Source organism: Typopeltis vanoorti, chromosome 9 (assembly GCF_054136105.1).
Source record: "Typopeltis vanoorti isolate ZY-2024b chromosome 9, IOZ_Tvanoo_1.0, whole genome shotgun sequence".
NCBI classification, from domain to species: Eukaryota; Metazoa; Arthropoda; class Arachnida; order Uropygi; family Thelyphonidae; genus Typopeltis; species Typopeltis vanoorti.
Window position 1 is genome coordinate 103,866,026 of NC_143557.1, and position 19,972 is coordinate 103,885,997.

At 34.6% G+C, this 19,972-nt stretch overlaps 1 protein-coding gene across 2 annotated transcripts in view; it reads right to left on the reverse strand.

The window, feature by feature from the left end:
* Positions 1–19,972, reverse strand: part of jub (LIM domain-containing protein jub) — a 242,515-nt gene that overhangs the window by 151,424 nt on the left and 71,119 nt on the right. For both annotated transcript variants that reach the window (XM_090398070.1, XM_090398071.1), the window contains exon 2: positions 7,368–7,469. In XM_090398070.1, the coding sequence (XP_090254196.1) occupies positions 7,368–7,469 (102 nt within the window). The remainder of the gene's footprint in view (positions 1–7,367; positions 7,470–19,972) is intronic.

Sequence of the window (19,972 nt, forward strand, 5' to 3'; positions counted from 1 at the left end):
GTTCTGCCAGATTTACTGAACAATGTTCCAATGACTGTGCATCGGCAGATGTGGTTCCAACACAACGGAACACCAGCCCATTTTGGCATTTCTGTGCGTCAGTATTTGGACAGGTCCTTTGGGGCTTGATGATTATCAAGCATTGATTTCTTTCTGTGGGGACCCTTAAAGCCATGGTGTACGAAACGCCCGTTGCCTCTGACATGGACCTCGTGGCAAGAATCGCCATCGCCACTGCTAATATCTGGGAAACACCAGGTATTTTAGAAAATATACAGCAATCGATGCGTCGTCGGTGTCAGGCATGCATCATTGCTAATGGTAGTAACTTTGAGCACCTGATGTTAAACCATATTATGTATCCAACTACTATTGAACTGTTCAGTTACTAATAAAGTTTTTTTACACTATTTACTGCCTTGTGTTATTTCTGTATCTTTGTGTCCCTGTTAGTACCTTCCGGTGACGTTTCCAGTCATGCTTTCCTATGTGAATATGGTTGATCCCCCCTCCCCTCAAATTTTGTACATGGAATTTTAAACCACCTTGTGTGTGTGTGTGTGTGTGTGTGTGTGTGTGTGTGTGTGTGTGTGTGTGTGTGTGTGTGTGTGTGTGTGTATTATTTATTTATTTATTTTTAAAATAAGTTATGAAATGTACTGACCTTTTTTAGTTATCTTATATTAGCTACTTAGGTGACACCGTTTGGAACTGTCAGTTATTGTTTAATTAGCTTTATACATGTACTGAAGATTCCTGTGATACTCAGGCGAAAATTCTACTAATAAATAATATTAGTAGAATTTTCAGATCCTGAGAAAAAAGACCTGGGTTCAATTCCCATCAGTGACATGAGAAACCTTTATCTGGTCTCTTTCGACTAAAGGTGAGTTAGCGGGTCTCATACGGAGGTAGGGTTTTTTTTTTTCAACTGGAAACTGGTTTTTTTGTTCCCCAGAATAGGCAAACCGGCCCCATACACACATGGATTACAGTCATGAATACATTCCAGCCATATGCCGGTCCTGAGCCCAGATAAAATTGGGGGATTGGGGAAAGCAATGGTGAACTACCATGTAAAAATCTCACCGGGAATACTTTGTGGGTGGTACACCTACAAGGTCACCTATAGTTCGGAAGCGACTGAAAGGGAAAACCAGAGAGAATGCTACTGATATGTACAAAAATGACTAAATACAGGGATACTGCTAATCAATAAAGTTCTGGGCTGATATTTATGTCTCATGATTCATGTCTCTTTCTATACATTTTGAACTATTTCACTGTTACATTTAGCTCTTACTACAGCAACTGCAACTACAAACTCACTACTATAATAAACTACTAAAAAGTCATGACCACAGCTCCACAGATACATGCCAAGCTAAAAGAAATTCACTTATAGCAAAGCATTTATTCACCATATTGAACATCTTTTGTGGTCTCTATGAGTCTGCTGTAGTTAGAATTAGCTGCATATATTGAACTCTTCCCCTGATATTGGTGTCTGTACTATCCAACAGAATGTAATGAGCATTAAAATCTACTACTATAAGAAGTACAGGTATGTCAATTAACAAACATTCTTTTACAGTCCAACAGCAAATGCACCAATCCTGCCTCTCCTTCAATGCTGCTATTTCTGTGAACAACCTTTCCCATGAAGCATACTCACTAATTACAACTTCCAACAATTAAGTAAAATATCAATAAATTCCTTCTACCTTAATTCTTGCTTGAACGATACTATGTTATATGCTCTGCAACCTCTCATATGGGTGGGATTTTTATATACATAAATTATATATTTATAGATTTATTTATATGTTTTGAAAAAATATGGAAAAAAAGAGCAAAGCAAATAATAGCAATAATAGTAAGAACCTGCTGATTTGTTCAGAATACAGTCATTACTAATACCATGTTCCAACATTAAGATGTGCACAAATTCACACTGAAAGAAGATGCAAGAAATAAAAGTCTCATTGACTATGTTATTGTTAACTTATATATCTTCCTGACACTGGGTCAGAAGATAAGAGTATGCATAGGATTTGAAACTTAAGTAATTACCATTTAGTTTTCAGCAGAATAAAACTGGATATCATATTGAAAAAATGTGTAACACTCAAATACAATTCAAGAAAGAAGAGTTGAGTCGGAAAATAAGAACCAATCCCTAGAGATTTGGTTGCAACAATGAAGAAAACTGACTGATTCAGTGAGAGAGACATGTGGTGAGCCTATGTGCAAGGATAGCAAAATCAAAATTCCATAATGGACTAACAGGAAGCAAAACAAAAGAAAGAAGCATATCAAAAGTTCCTAGCAAGTAAGTCAGTTTGTGCTCTGAGAAAATACAGGAAAAAAATGTAAGAAATCAGAACTAGCTGAACAAAAGTCATGGTAAGACTTGGATAATAACATAGAAAATAAATATCAGGAGTACAGTAAAAGAAATCAAAGATGATAAAGGTGATATGAAAACTGAAGATAAGTATATCATAGATGTCTGGAGTAATTACTTTGAAAGACTTAAAGGAAACAAGCATGACAGAACAGTAGTAGAAAATTTTCAACAGGAATGCAATCAGGAATACATATCAATACTTGAGACAGAAAAGCCATCAAAAACTTAAAACATGGTAAGGCAGCTGGAGTAGATGATATCATCATCAAATTCCTGATATATATACCCTCAGGGGTGTACAGGATATGATAGTATTACATGAAAACTTACATCATTACTAACTTCCTATCTACCTCTTCCAATTCAATCTGTTACCTGTCAAGACTCCAACATTATCAGATCTTATATTTCTATCTTCTTCTTATATTTGACCAGAAATGCTCAAATATGGAGGTATAAAAGTTTTGCAGAGGCTACACTACATAATTCAGAAGGCCTGGTCAGAAGGTCAAATCCCAGATGATTGGAGTAGAGTTCTCTCATAATTATTAACCTTCCATAAAAAGTAGAATAAAGATGAATGTAAGAATTATAGACAGTGTGGTGCACTCAGGATTTAATCTTAGGGAGAAGGGGGGCGAGCACTCAGGATTTAATATTGGGAGGGCGGGAGAGTTGAGTAGACGATTTGAGAAGACACTGCGACCTATGATTGAGCATCTGTAAAGATCGCCAATACATGATAGTCATGATCTCCTTTGGCCTGGGCAAATAAAGTAGCGCTCGGTCCACTCGAGCACTATCTCATTCGCCTTGTGCTCACAGCAGCTGTGATTCCCGAGAGCTATAGGGTATTCTCACCTTATGTGACCGCTAATTTATAAGTAGTATAGAAATAGAAGACATGACACAACACAAATAAAAAATTTAATTTTAATTAGGAAAAGATTTTCGGAAAATTTTCTAGTGTTTTTTCCCCTTTCTTTTTTTGGGGAAGAGGGGGGGGCGGACCCCCGGGAGCACCACTGATTACAGAGGAATTTCTCTAAGTGTTCCAGTAAGATTTATGCAAACATAATTGAGAATAGTTGAAGAAAAATTGTGATAGAAAGATTGGAGAACAAAAAAAAAAAAATGAGTTTGGGCAAAACAGAGATTGTCAGGATCAGATTTTCAATTTATTACAAAGAGTTGATTAATTATGGGAAGAACATGTCTCTAAGTGTAGCAAATCTGGAAAAGGCATGTGAAAAGGTGCCAAGAGAAAAGCTGACTGCAGTTATATGATGCAAATAAGACATTATACAGACACACACACACATCTATATTTCAAGTTGTAAATCAGCAGTTAGAATTGAAGGAGATACAAGAAGATGGTTTTATGTTAAATCAGATGTGAGACAAGTGTGTACATTATCTCCACTGCTATTCATCATTTATATGGATCACATTAGGAAGGAAAGTGGTATTAAACTGATATCAAACTCTGAGATGTTAATTTCAGCCCTTTACTTTCGATGTTAGTTATACTTCCACATAAATCCAGTATGAGTCTGTAGAATTTCCTGACTAAACGGAATAACTGCCGTAATAAATTTGGTCTGAAAATCAGCAGTAAAAAGATAGACAATGAAAAGAAGCAGAAACGATGAAAAACATTAACTGCTTCTGAATGAAGATTCTATTGGGCAAATAAAACATTTCAACTTGTAGGCACAATTTTTTAGTGAAAATGGCAAATTAAATATCAAAATAAACAACAGAATTAGTAAAGCTGGTATGGTAGGATTAGTCAAATGAATAAAATTAGTCAAAAGAGAAATAGTCAAAACACCACTGTATGTAAAACGGTAGTGTTCAAATCAGTTTTAACATATGGACCTGAGGGCTGGGTCAGAGATCACAGACCTCTGTGATCTCTGACCCAGATCATGACTCTGAGGATTATGCAAGTTCTAAGAAAGATTAGGGGCATGAACAGCTAGCATTAATGGCAGTATCATATTAAAAATGAGGATATTAGAAAAGAGTTTGATATTGTTAGCATTCAAGAATGTATGAACAGAAACAATCTCAGACAGCATGGTCACTTAAACAGAATGGGAGAGGAAAGGTAACAAAGCATTTTTTTAAATCCAAGATGGCAGGTAAAGACTCAAGGTATAGATGAACCAACACAGTAAGAAGTATGTTAGAAAACTGAAATATAAGGTCTGATAATACTGGAGGAAAATTGTCAATGGGAAATCAGTGATTATGGAATATTTTCATGTAGTACTATCATAGTATTCTGCATACCTTGCAGATACTTATCAGGAATTTGATGATGAACATATCAGTGGATTTGGGATGCAAGAGCCTCCACAGAACAGTTCAGATGCACTTCATCGAAGTTGAAAGTGTGTAAGAGGTAAGGATGATATTTCTGGTGGGAAACAGATCATCTCTACAAATGAGATGTGCCTTAGAGGTGTCATTTCTTAATCTTCAATCCTTTCTTTTAATGTTACACAGTGATCAGAATTCATCTGGATAAAAATTATGCAGACAATAACAACTTCCATGTTAAGAAAAATTACTTTAATTTCCTAACATTTCGACCTTCATATTAAGATCATCATTATTAACATGAAAGTTGAACCAGCAGGAAATTAAATTAATTTTTCTTAATACCTTAGTAGCCTCCATAAATTTTTATCAAAAAAATGAATTTTTGATCTATGTTGAGGATGTCCCTGATAGGGCACCTCTAGAATAATTTAGCAATTTATGGAGCAACAACATGCAGTAATATACCATTTATCCAATTCACATCAGGAAGGCAATTTGCTGTTTTTTAAACTGAAGGGTCAGATAAGTGAAGTACAATTACATGGTGCTTTACCATAAGTTGGTTGACATGAAAGGGTCTTTAATCAAGTAAGCTTTTGATTAAAGTTGTTAAAAGCTTTCTTGATAAAATCATTTTTCAAAGATGACAGATTTGATAAAGTTCAATTCTTGCTGTAGAAGATCATCAGTGGAAGATATAAATATAAGCATGATATAATAGTCTTAATGGTTCCAACTTTTTTTTTTACTGGGATGATGATGAGAAGCAGCATGAATACAATGATCAGTATGCTTTTTTTTTTTTTCCTTTAAAAAATTGAAAATTGTAACTTACCATCCAAGCTAGAGACGACCAATTTCTATATCTCCTGGAGATCTTTATCAGATTTCATTTCTGTATATTAAAGGAATTTCTAAATGTATTGCTAAAGTTCTTAGCCTTCTTAACAGTTTGTTGTTAAGAAGGCTAAGAACTTTAGCACTACTTTCCTTTCCTAAAAGACAAGTTCTCTTAGCTAAAGACAAGCTCCCTCCACTCAGTTTTCCATGTGTCTAACAGATCCCTTGCTCCTGTAGTTTGTCTTACTTTTGACAGTCTGGTAGATCTGCAGCCATCCATCGCATAGAACAGAGCTGTCCAAAGCACTGCCTGCAGGCTGCATGAGGCCCACAGTGCAATTATGTGCTCCCACTTGTGGGTTTTGATTTTCACAAGCGAAAAAACAAAATAACAATTTGAATCAAATGCGTATTAGATATTTTAATTCTATCACTAATCGATAATCTCGATGTTGATAATTTTATTTGGTGTTTTTACATATACCATGCATTTTTCAAATATTAGATGTGTCAAAGAAGCGTTCTTACACCGTTTTGTTCCAGCGCACATGCTCCAGGTGCTCACGGGGAACGTGAGCATGTGATTAGTGTGAAATTAGTGTTGTTCATTTGTTCAGCTTTCAAGGTTGTGTCGCTGTTGTTCACCAAATTACTAGATACGCATTGTAATGAGGCTCTTGGATAAATTTTTTTTCCTAATGCAGCCCTCGGATTACCTAAGGTTAGATAGCCCTGGTGTAGAACATAAATCATACATCCAGCATCATGAACTGGAGTGGTGTGGCCTAACATAACATGCCATCTCAAAACATAAGATTCTTTGGGAAAAAAATGAAACTCTCAAATAAAAAGTGGATTCCTTGTAGAATGTTTATACAAAGAATGCTCTGAGGCATTTCTAAACTGCTCACATTAAAACAGATCTGACGGCCTTCAGTTATCTACTTTATAGGAAATATTACTGTATCAATCTTCTGTAAATTTCTGATTATTATCTTATAATATTTTTTTCAAATTAAGAATTTACTGACAATCTGCTGTCTTACTTATGCTGTAGTGCATTTCTTGAAATTACTTCTTTTACAGCATTTCATTTTTTGTTCTGTTGTTAATGTACTGAGGATGGCTTTGCTACTTAGGTGAAAAAATTTTACATAGATTAAATTTACTTCCACATAAGTTTGAGTTTCCAACTAATTTCTACAGACTAATGACAAAGAGACAATGTTGAGCAGATCACACAGTCATTGCCTAAAGTATGAGTAAGTGATATGAAATGTTCTTGCTCAACAATTCCATCTGGGTTTTTCTCCAATGTTCATAGCTTTGAACTGAGAGTGTAAATAAAATAAAAATGGTAAATAACAGGCAGAGTGCAAGTTTGAATTTGCGCATAATCTGAGGATGCACTGTATAATTTATTATTATCTGTGAATCAAGTTTCAGACCTAGATTCAGACTGGAAATGTACATATGTATAATTCATACTCAAATACCTCAAGCACTGAGAGGTATGTTGTAGTTATATAGTGACTGCAGTTATAAAGTACATGTTTGAAATTCAATATTAAATGACCTTAAATAAAAAATCTGTGATACAGTATTTCTGATGAATAAGGGATAACTCAAAACGTTTTATCTACGAAATGAAAATGTAACACTGTATATACTAAAAAAAATAAAAATAATAAAAATAGTTTCAAGTTTCAGCCACAAACAAGCAAAATTCAAAATAGCAGCAACTTTTATTTTTAACTGGAAGTGTTATAAGACACATGGAACTCACCACATGAACAGCAGATAAAACAATTTGTATGATACAAGTTTCCCATTGCTTGACATGCCTGTCCAGCTCCAGTTACTTTTTCTCCACAAGTGTGACATATTCCTGGATGAAACAAATTAAACAAGAAATCATATATATGTGCATATGTATTGTCATTTAGCTCAAATCTAGATACAAGATTATATCTAGTTATGCACATAGATTTAATCGAACGTACAGATATTGGGATAGCTGGAAGTTAACAAAAATTAGTTAGCATTAGTTAACTGCCAATTCAATCCAGTAACTAATTATCTAAACCCATAAGTTGCAAATTAAATATCAGCCTGTCAAGAAGTAACATATCAAATGGCTTTGCAAGATCCAAAAATATCACAGCAGCTGCTTTCCTTCATCAACTACTATTCTTACTTTATTATAAACTTCCTTTAACAAATCCATGCTGGCATGTGGAAAGAATCACCATCTATCTATTGCAATATAGAAGCCATTACAAATTTTTCTATTATCTCAAAAAAAAAAAAATCACTAAAGACATACAAACTAATCTAATTCTATGATGCTTCCATTTTGGACACCTTTATCCAAGAGCACTAATTCAACTTATTTCCACTCACAGGTCAACCCAGTTGCAGAACTTTCAACAAACAAAGTCAAGCACACAAGTAGTCTTTAAGCATTCTGATGACATTCGGAGCATCAAAACAAACATTTCATTAAACTGCTATGCCCGAACTTATTCTCTCCCTCTAGATTCACGAGAGGCAATTCTTCTGATCTCTTTCTGGGAAAAAACAAGGGGTACTGAATGTTCTCAAGAGGCTAGAATCCTCCTCCCCACAAATAATAACAGAACTATCTGGATGCTGCTATGGTTTAGTCTTCAATAGCTTATAAGCAATTAAGGTTATATTGCAACATTCCTGGTTAAAAATATAACTGAAATTAAAAAATACAGCAATCCCTCGATTAGTGCGCAATTTTTTTTTCTATACACAAATTTGATTAGTGCACCTATATACATCTTAAAAATAAATGTTACTGATTTTAAAAATTTTCTATTTATACATTTTTTATGGCTAACCATTTTAAAAAAATCACTCACTAGGATGAAATAATTTAGCTATCGATTTAAAACATTTTACAAAGTTATTTTTTAATGCCATACTACATTATTTCTATCTACACTATGTTCCAAATTTAATGCATAAATTAATGTCGCCTACTAATTACATAGGATTTTGATGATCATATCTCGTGCCTCCTTTGCAATCGCTTTCCTAATTTTTTTTTTATGTTATTTTAAAGTATTTTCCGCGAAATGAGCGAAAATATGGAAGTGTGAAAATGATTTGACAAGTAATCTCACTGGAAGAAAAACTTGAAATAACAAAGAAAAATGAACAAGATGAGTCCAGAGCAAAGATAGGACAAGAACACAAAAATGGGTGAATCAACTATAAGAGCATTTTAAGCAAAACTGCTGAATACATTGAGAAAGGCAAGGTTGCTTCAAGTTCATCATGCATGCATGCATTCGAAATCAAAGTATTATAATCATTGAATTAGAGAGACGTCTTTCTATATGGATGGAAGATTGTAACCAAAAACAGATCCCTCTAAGCAGTGATAAATCAAAAGCATTAAGTCTCTTTGCATCCTTGAAAGAAAGGGCTATCAATAATGGAAAATAAGAATTCCATGCTAGTGCTGGGTGGTTTGAACGTTTCATAAAGAGAAATAGCCTACATAATGTTCTAATCACAGGCGAAGCTGCAAGTGCAGATAAGGAAGTGGCCACAAATTATCCAGAGATTTTGAAGAAAATTGTGGAAGGGGGCTATTTTGACCAATAATTTTTAATGTCGATGAAACCGGCTTTTTGGTAGTGAACACCTTCCAAGACTTTTCTGGCCAAATCAGAGAAATCTCAGTCTGGTTATAAAGTAGCAAAGTCGAATGAAATTACTGTGAGAAATATGCGAGCCATTTGGAAGCACATTCTTCCCCTTGGGCAAATGATTTTAGAGGCTTTTCAAATGAATCCAAGTCAATTAAATCTCATTCTGAGAAACTGAGCGATTCCGACCTGCTAAATTTAGATGCACAGCAGGAAGATCCCAAAGAATACGAAAAAAATTTAATCACTGACCAGCCCAGAGAGATTTCAAAGAAACAAATTGAAATATTTTTCGTGCAACCGAAGTTCTTAAGCAGCAATGCTTAGAGGCTGACCCTAATAAAGAGAGAAGCAGTAAAATTTGCAGAAGAGGCAATAGGGCCATACCATCAGTTGTATGAAAAAAAGAAACAGAATGCCCACCAAACTACGTTAGCTGAATTCTTTGTTAAGTAGAATAATAAATTTATAAATTTTTTGACCATATGATGAGATGGAATAGATGGATTGATTCATTCAATCCAATATCCTTGGAGGGTAATGGATGGCAATGCTGTAGCTAATGAAGTTCTAAATAAGCGCCTCCGTAGCGCAATTGGAAGAACGACGGTACATTGCGCCCTTCGATTGGAATAGGCCTAGGTTCGATTCTCGTCGCGACGGGAGGAATCTTTATCTGGTCGATTTCAATCGAAGGTGAGTTAGCCGATCTCATATGGAGGTAGCAGGGTTTTTTCTCCCGGAAACTCGGGTTTTTCATCCCGCATACATACAAATCGGCCCATCAGAACACACGCAATTTACAGACAAAAATTACTAGTTGTGGTGGTGTTGGAAGTGGGCGGTAGATGGCGTTGATGGAGATGATTCGTAGTAGAGGTTAGGTGTAGAGAGAATTGTAGATGTCCTCCCACGATGAGTCTTCGGACTCCTTGGAGGTATCAGGAATAATAATAATAATAATAATAATATTCTGAATATGTTTTATTGTCTTTCAGCTTCATGGTTTTCCTTTAACTAGGTCCTGAGACATACCCTAATTCATTTATAAAAAAATTAACAATCAAAAAATAAATTTGAGGAACGAATTATACTTTTTCCCATAGGTTATTATATTCGATTAGTGCATTTTCAATTAATGCACCTGTTTTAAAGAATGCATTAATCGAGGAATTGCTGTAATCATAAAATAAATTTGTTATAAATGTTCTGCAAAAAAAATTTCTGAATATAAAAACAAAAATCTAAAATTCAAACAAATTAGTTTAAAAATGAGATTACTGAAATATATTTGATTTCTTTGTTTACAAAAAAAAAAAAAAAAAAAGGCAAAAATAGAAGAGTGTGACAAAATCTGGATAGGGCTTATATTATTAAAAACAGAGGGCTTTCATTAATGAAATGGAGATAGTCCAATAAATGAATGTTTTCAAGAAGCTAGATAAAACATTCAATTGTCCAACAATATTCACTCATGGGCATGATATCACTGCTCAACAAAGAGGGGGATGAGATGACTATAACCTATCAGGAGTCAAGCAAGACCATATAATCAAAGAGGAGTGGATATGGGCAACAATAAGATTTTAAGACTATAATGACTGAATTCAATCAAGTGAATTTACATCAGTGACCTATAAACAGTATATATTTCAACTTCATAAAGTCTAATGCAAGCTCTATGGCATGTAACTCAGAAGTGTAGTTACTGCATTTCATTTAATACTGTGCCATCTCAGAAAACAGTAGATCCCACTAAAAATGATTTTTAACCATTTATCTGAATGTTTTGAAAAGCTGCTGGTAGATAGGGATTAATGTTTTCCTACACTACCTAAGAGAAGCAGCATGATGAAAGTTGTTGTAGCATGCATACAGTTGTTTACAGACATCTAAAGCTTGTAAACGTTCTTTACCATGCTCTAAGATGGAATATATCAGTCTCATGTGTATTGGAAAAATTTTCTTAACATGCAACTGCTAGAGTTGAAACAACAGCAATGGTTTTGCCCAGTTTGATTTGAAAACTGAGAATGGGTAATGTTTCACCACTTAGTTTCAATTTCCTGATGTTGAAAATATCTGACAAAAGTGTGTGAAAGAGAGAGATGGGATACATAATCAAATTTTGATAAGTGCATCAAAGAACACTAGTCAGAAGATAAAAAAGGTGAAAGATAGGGTATAAAGAATATTGGATGGTCTGTTGCACTTATCCCTTAAATGACATGTGCATAATAAGAATGTAACATTTTTTGAAATATGAGTTATAAGGATTTTGCCTCTGGTGCAATCAGAATTATTGTTTGTCTAGTCATAACATAATGCCTAATCAATATAAAGGCTACATATGAGGCAAAAGTGCACACAAATATGGAAAGAAATTTGAAGAAGTTGTAGCAGGAGATGAAGGATATTTCCCATATACAAGTAATGGAAAGGTGTCCCCATTCCCATTCAAGTGCCATCTCCTATCTAGGAGGGTGACAACCATGATGTGACTCATGGTTAACTATGGGTGTTATGACGTGTGGTGAAGACAAGTTTTATATTGGCTATAAATCCATGCATGTTCAAGGAGCTGGTTTGCCTGTTCTGAGGGACGAAAAACACGAATTTCCAGATGAAAAAAATCCCCTATCTCCATATGAGACCAGCTAACTCACCTTTAGTCGAAAGAAACTAGATAAAGATTCCTCACGTCATGGACAGGAACTGAATCCAGGTCTTTCCAAACAAAGGGCTTTGTCTATACTGACTGAGCTACGGAGGTTCTTGGAAAGGTGTCACACCTTATTATTTAAAATAATATGGATTAGAGCAAGTTGTTGAAAGTTTTTTTTCTACTTGGTTATATATTAAATTAAGGTGCCAAGAAATTTAATATATAACTAATAATTAATACTTATTTTATAAATTTATTACAATATTTAAATATAATTAATTAATAAATTATTTTATAATTTCTATAACTAATAATTTAATATATAACTAAGTGAAAAACTTTCAAAACAACTTACTCTAATCCACAGTATTTTAATACTAAAGTGTGATGACATCTTTTAGCTACTTGCATACGAGGTGCACCGGCCATATGTGCAATGCGTGCGATGCACACAGGCACCAGGATAGTAAAGGCGCCAAAGAGGAGGAAATACTTTAAAAAAAAAAACGTTTTCTTAAAGTGATTTTTTTATTGGAAGTGGGAATAGGGGCACCAACTAAAGTTCTGCACACAAGCGCCAGACACTACAGGCATGCCCCTGCTTGCATATGGGATATATGACTTCTGCATTACTTCAACTTTAGTATCTGCTCTGGGTCCGGCTCCAGCTGATGAGATCTCCATTAAGGTCAGAATCAGTCTGGATAGTGGCCCTTCCCATAATACATAGCATTATACATACCCAAAAGGATGTGTGCTTTACATTATGGAATACTTAGGCAATTAAATGTGAAATCATTAGCTTCTATATACAAAGTAGCACATGAAGATACTTCATGTGCAAACTTTGTTTGCTTATACTTGGATAAAGGATTAAAGAATATAATTTCCTGACATCTAATTTAATATATAACAAAGTGAAAAATACTTTCAACAACTATAATTTTATAGTCAATATAAAACTTGTTAAAAAACTTCTATTATAATATATAGAGCTTTTTAGCATAGGTTACAGTCCATCATGAAACAAATAGTCAAATCTAATGACAAAAGTATGTCTTGTGCCTACATGTGAAATGATACTTCAATTTCAAAAAAGTATTTAATAAGTAATTAATCAAGAATTTTTTTTTTATAAAAATGTGAGCAGAGAAATTTTTAAAACCAGTAATTTCTAATATCAAGTTCATCACTTGATATTAAAAATGTTACTACAAATGTTTTGTTAAGATATGGCTACAAATTATTTTAACTATTTTCTACATTTAACCTGATATAATAACTTAATATCAGGATGAAGGATGAATTTTCCAGTTCTATACAACCTTAGACATGTTGAATTGATGTCAAATATATTTACCACAGAGAGACTAATTGTTGAACAATTTATTAAGTTTTAATCTCTACTAGTTCTTATGGAGAGTAAAATACACTAAACCATAATGAATTACTAGATTTTGTAACACTTAAGCTAATGGTATCAGTAATACAAAACACCTCAGATTAACAATGTGCTTGTGTTTAATTCACATTGTATTGTGATGACCATATGGTTCGTAGACTGAGATCTGTACGTGCTATGCTTCTGAGGAACGACAACCAAACCTGATGTAGGATAATACTGTGTTACTCTAATTTATTTCTGATGATTCTTTAAATGTTCAAATTAAGATATTGCAATCAATGCATGCCATAGCATTAATGATTTGTCTGTGCTATATGGGCTGCTGATCCAGTTTTTATTTATTTTATTTTTTTTTTACATGTACTTGGTGAGTTCTGACGAGCATCTCTCGACCAGTCTTTGTGTTTCACACAGCATGAGACACAAAATAAAAAAAAGTATTTTTATTGTTCATAAAAATACCTTTTTTTATGAACAATTGTATCTTGTATATTCCAGATTTTTGTTGGGTAATGAATCTTCGCAACATTTCGTAGAGAAACTGAACAACATCTCAATCTCCAATACAGATCTACTCGCCAGCTTAGATGTTGCATCTCTATTCACTAACACCCCTGTGGAGGAAGTCATCAACATTTTAGGAAGTTTGCTCCCACAAGATATTACTTCTCTGTTCCGTCATTGTTTAACATCAAACTTTTTCACATGGAATAAAACCATATATCAGCAATTGACTGGCCTTGCAATGGGTAGCCCCTCTCTCCATCTTGTGCTGATCTCTTTATGGAGGATTTTGAAAGTAAAATCCTATCACAAGTAGACCCTAAATCCACAGTATGGTGAAGATATGAGGATGATATTTTTATTGTTTGGAACCACACAAAATAGGACATGTTAGACTTCCTAAACAAGATCAACTCTTTACACCACACAATCAAATTTAGTCTAGAACTTGAAAAAGATAACCAATTACCATTTCTGGATACTTTAATTAAGAAGCTAACGAATGGTGGTATCAACCTCTCAGTTTACCGCAAACCTACCAATATAGGACGTTATTTACATTTTACTTCCTCCCACCACATTTCTCAGAAACTTAGCATTGTGCACATGCTGAAGAACCTTCTCTCCTTACAACAGAGCAATAGGACCTCCAGAAAGAACTATCTCTGATATCCAACAACCTTACCATGAATGGATTTCCTCGAAGACTCGTCCACAAGATACTTTTCTCTGACCCCCCACAAAGACAACGAGATGACATACGTTATATTTCTACCATCGTCATTCCATACTTGGGGACAGTTTTGAATAAGATTGCAAAACTCCTTAGACCACATAAAATAAGAGTGGCCTTTAAACCTACAGAAACGATTAGACAATTCTTAAGATCTCCAAAAGATAACCATCCTTTCTTCAAATATGCTGGAGTTTACAACATACCCTGCTCGTGCCGCTTGAATTATATCAGCCAGACTTCAAGGAGCCTTGAAATTAGGCAAAAAGAATACATTGGTGATGTCAATAATAAAAGAGAAGAAAAATCGGGATTAGCTTTTCACTTCTCGAGAACGAACCATGTCATAGAGTGGGATAGAAGCACAAATCCTTATATAGAGGAGTACTTCCGCTCCCGATTAATTAAAGAAGCCACAGCAGTTGCCCGCTGTACACAAAACCTTAACAGGAACCAAGGACTAATCTTGCCCGTGATCTGGAAGACCCTTATTAGATCTCTTAACTCACCAGAAATGAATTACAGTGCCAACCATAGAACGTTCCTAAATAACAAGTGAGATCATGCACGCTCAATGCATGTTTTGTATGAGCTATGTTCTTTTGTCTAATATAATTTGAATCAGTTGATTATAGTTTGTAACAGTTTTTTTACTTTTTAGTGCCTTACATCAGTTATGTACCCTGAAGATGCCAACAGCCTTAGTTGGTGAAACTAGTTGGTAAAGCATAGTTGTTTATTATATGTACTTGATCAATATAGTCTCATTAGAAGTCTTTTTTATAACTGCTATGGTCAAGAAAATTAACATTTTTTAACATGAATTAAATACTGTCGGTATCCACATTAGCACAAGCCCAGATAATTTACTTAATGAATTCTAATATGAATTATGCCAGCCTAGTTGGCCAAGTGGTTAGTGTATTCGCTTTCCAGCCAAGAAAATGTGGGTTTGAATCCCACCTAGGCATGGATGTTTGTGGTTGTCTCCCCCCCCCCAACCTTCATACATTCATTCATGCACATGAATAAACACTCTCCTAAGATGGATTGGGTCACCATGGGAGAAGTAGACCCAACCCTCCCATAATGAGAGAGGCATTCACCCATGTAGTGGATGGAAAAGATAGGCTGATCATCATCAATATGAATTATAATAATAAGAGTTATACTTAGGGAAAAACTGCATTTTGGAACTATTATCAGACTTCATTTAGTGATAAATGGAAAGAAATTTTCCAACACTTTCATAATGAAATTATGAATGAGATTCCTTTTGATATGAAACTATTGTTGAATATGACACTGCTCTGTTCCATTGCTTAAAGCAGAAATGGAGCATGGATAAAAATCAATTGCACATACTGACACAGTAAAATCGATGATAATTATAAAAACATACTTCAAAGGAATTAAGGGCAATGATTTTCAGATTTTGTGAGTAATGGTGTATGATACAGCTGACATGTTCTTGTTTTTTTTTATATAAGAAACAAGAACATGTCAGCTGTATCACCCAAATATCCAAGAAACAAACTGCTGGACTACAAGTAAATTTTGAGGAACTTGTGTATTTTAATATAAATTTCTATTATTAAAAAATTAATGCCAGTTTAATTGTTTTATTTACAATTACCAATTTATCTCAATTACTTATTACATAATTCCTGCTACAAAAAAAAAAACTTAATTTGCATCAAAATATTAAATAACAAAATACCTAATTCTGTTCCAATTGCTATTGATAATTATTGATTATTGTAGTAGAAAAGCGAATTTCAGGTCACTGAAATTTTTTTTTTTTTTTTCAGGAAACCCCCCCCCCCCTCACAGTTTATGTCCTGTTTTTTTGTGCTGAATTTTTGCATGTTCATGGGAACCAGGTACCCATCCCTATGTGTACAGATTCTTCTTATGGCTGTCACTGCTTGGTCCTTGAGTTCAACACAGATCTTATCCAGAAAATCAGGGGGGGGGGGGTTCCCACTCTAATATTATACATCTAGCAAAGTGTGTGTCCATCCACAATTAACATTCCCTGTACATAAAGTAATTTTTCTATGGTGCTAGTGGAGCTGCTTCAATAAGGATATCCTGAACATAATTTCTTTACATATTTTGGCATTCTGGACATTACTCTGTTGAATGCATGAAAAAGTAGTATTTTTTGTTGCATCTTATGATGCTTTTTGTTTGTTATTTTGGTTTTCTGTTGATGATTATATATGTTGTGAAGCTAGCTGGGGCTTGTTGGGGCCCCTAGTAAACAAGAGGATGAAAATTACCAATTCTCATGAGTTGTTTGATTCTGTGCCAGAGCTCCCCACCCCACCACAAAACCACACATGAGGCACCCACTCACCAGCAAGCAATGACTGCAGTTGGGAGTGGAATACCAGGGTTATCCTAGATGCTGCACTGACATCACAGCAAGCCTTGGGCCCTGTCCCCGGACCATGGGAAAGGTTACTTACCGCAACACTGTTGACCATTGTAGGCATGCCCACTAGATGAATGATCTTGGCTGGTCCATCCAAGACCACACATTTTGCTAAAGTGGTGCAAGACTACCAAGATCCTCCTTTCCAGATGTCCATGGGTAGCATTACATTGCAAACATGACAGTAAGGCATTGGATCCTATTGATGGTGGTCTGGAAGATAGGATAGTACAAAAGACTTTGTACCATCATGGGAGGTCCCCACCCTCCACCATTTATTATTTTTACATGAAGTGTCATCTAAAAATAATCACTAGAGAATACCATTATTTCAGTAATCATTGTCTTCAAATGTATACTCCAAATTACTGAATAATTTCTCCTGGGTTCAAGATTACATATTTACAAGTGCCTACCAGTTCCTCAACTTTCCACTAATCAACATATGCTAGTCATTAATTTCCAACATCAACATCAGGAATGTCTGACCACATTCATGCCCTCGACCACAGAAGCACGATTCTTAAGATTTTTTCAGGACTTTATATTGCATGTCTAGATGCTCCTGAAGACAGACTTAAAATTGTTAATAAACTTCTATTCTACATGCTAGTAGTTGAACAATAAATGATGTACACTATCCAACTTTTTGAGAAGGTGAAAAGCCAATTTAAAAGAACTATAAAATTAAATGCTATGAAAAACGCATGCGTAGAGGTGTGTAAAAGTGTTCACTTTCATAAGTTCACAATTTTACAGTGCTATATGCAAGAGTTCCATAAATAAATACTGGTTTTTCATCCTCAAACACAGATATACCATAGTCAATTAACATAATACACTCCCTCTCCCACCAAAGCTTTAATTGCTTTGGCAATAACTCTAGACAGGCCAACAATCGAAAATAAAAATCTGAAAAATAACAGGTGTTCCTGCTGCTATAAAAGGCATCCTTCCCATTTTAAACAATGATTATTAATTAATATTAATAGTTACTGCAAATCCCAATGAAGCCCCCATGGAACAAGATATCAAATAAACGAGAACATGCAAGACAATATTTTTGATTGGGTGGTAGAAAGGAAAATCTTAATATCCAGGAATTCTCAATAGTGAGAATTTATATGTATAAAAACCCACACACTCAAGACATAACACTGCAGGCTAAAAAATTAAACAGCTGAACACAAAATCACAACAAGTAAAGAACTAGCAAATCAAAATGCCAGCTCTTTTATGATATTATTATAGCATAAATGATCAAGCTTGTTCATTAAAAAAAAAAAAAAAAACAATCCTTGCTTAGAATCAGTGTATGTGTGTGTAATGAAGACACACACACAACATCTGATAAACAAAAGTATGCAGGAAATTGCTCAATATCACATCAAATATAATGTTAAAAACGTTTATACCACCCCATTTGTTTAATTTGTATCTCAGTTGCACCATTTCAAGGTTCTGTAATATTCTCAAAAGGGCAGGGGAGTTTGGACTTTCATCTCATGAGAAATTGATAAGTAGTTTGGGCCAGTGTCCCAGAACTGTACTAATGGTTGATAAATGAGTCTATAAACAAAAATTAAAATTTCGCTTACACTTGTTAAAATTTGCTGTTTTGAAAACGGCTAACGATGTATGTACAAAATTTCACTAATACTTATTTCAATATCGCTTACATTAAGAAAAACCAGTACAAACTGTTCATACATAATTGGATGGTCACATATTTTCGTATGACATGAAAGCCATGCCAGTTGTAAAACGTAGCAACCATAGCTGATAATAGTTACGTTTGGCAGCATTCAAATGACGCAAAGAAAACTTTTGATTTTGTTATGATGTATTTTCCATAATGACAAATTATTACGCGTAAGCTATACCACTCTTTGCTAAGTAAGCTAAACGTTTTTTTTTTTTTTTTTGCCTTACGGCAAATCTGCTAAAACATTAGCATCCCTGCTCCGAGACGAAAGAATATACATAATTAAAGATCACGTGCACGTTCCGCTTATCACGAGCTGGGATTAGAATATATCTTGTACAATGTACAGACCAAACACTCAACAGATCATTCGCAACAATGCACTCGGGCCTTAGGCTTCGATAGCTTTTGAGCTGCGAAACTCCAACCACCGACTGTGTAATTAAGGATATGCACACATCTTCGTGACGGAAAATACGGTCACCAACTCTTTTTCACTTTTTCACGCTGTTTATTATACACGTAAGCACAGGAATATATATATATATATATATATATATATATATATATATATATATCTTGTACAATGTACAGACCAAACACTCAACAGATCATTCGCAACAATGCACTCGGGCCTTAGGCTTCGATAGCTTTTGATATATATATATATATATATATATATTGGGAATAAATTTTTAACTTGGGTATATTGTATATTAGGATAACCAAGCAATTTTATATGCTTGGTTATTTTAGCTCCTAATCCCAAGTGTGCAAACAATTAAGTTTGCGCCTGAAACAAAGTTCAAGTCTAAAGATGGTACAACACCAGGGCAGCTCATTGTAAAGGTGGTTAAAGCTTTGATCACTATTCTTAGTATTTTCCCATAATGTAAAGCACATCTCACTAGAAGATGTATACTGCAATGCATTATGGGTGGGGTCACTACCCAGACCGGTTTCGACCTTTTTTGCACACTTGGGATTAGGAGCTAAAATAACCAAGCATATAAAATTGCTTGGTTATCCTAATATACAATATACCCAAGTTAAAAATTTATTCCCATCAATATCTCCTCCAGAGATTTTTATTAAAACTTAATACACCTTGTTGCAACTTATATAATTAAAGTTGATAAGGCTTTGTATTACTAAAACCTTGGTATTTAGGGTCTAGCTACTCACTGAGGAGACCTCAAAAAAGGTCGAAACCGGTCTGGGTAGTGACCTCACCCATAATGCATTGCAGTATA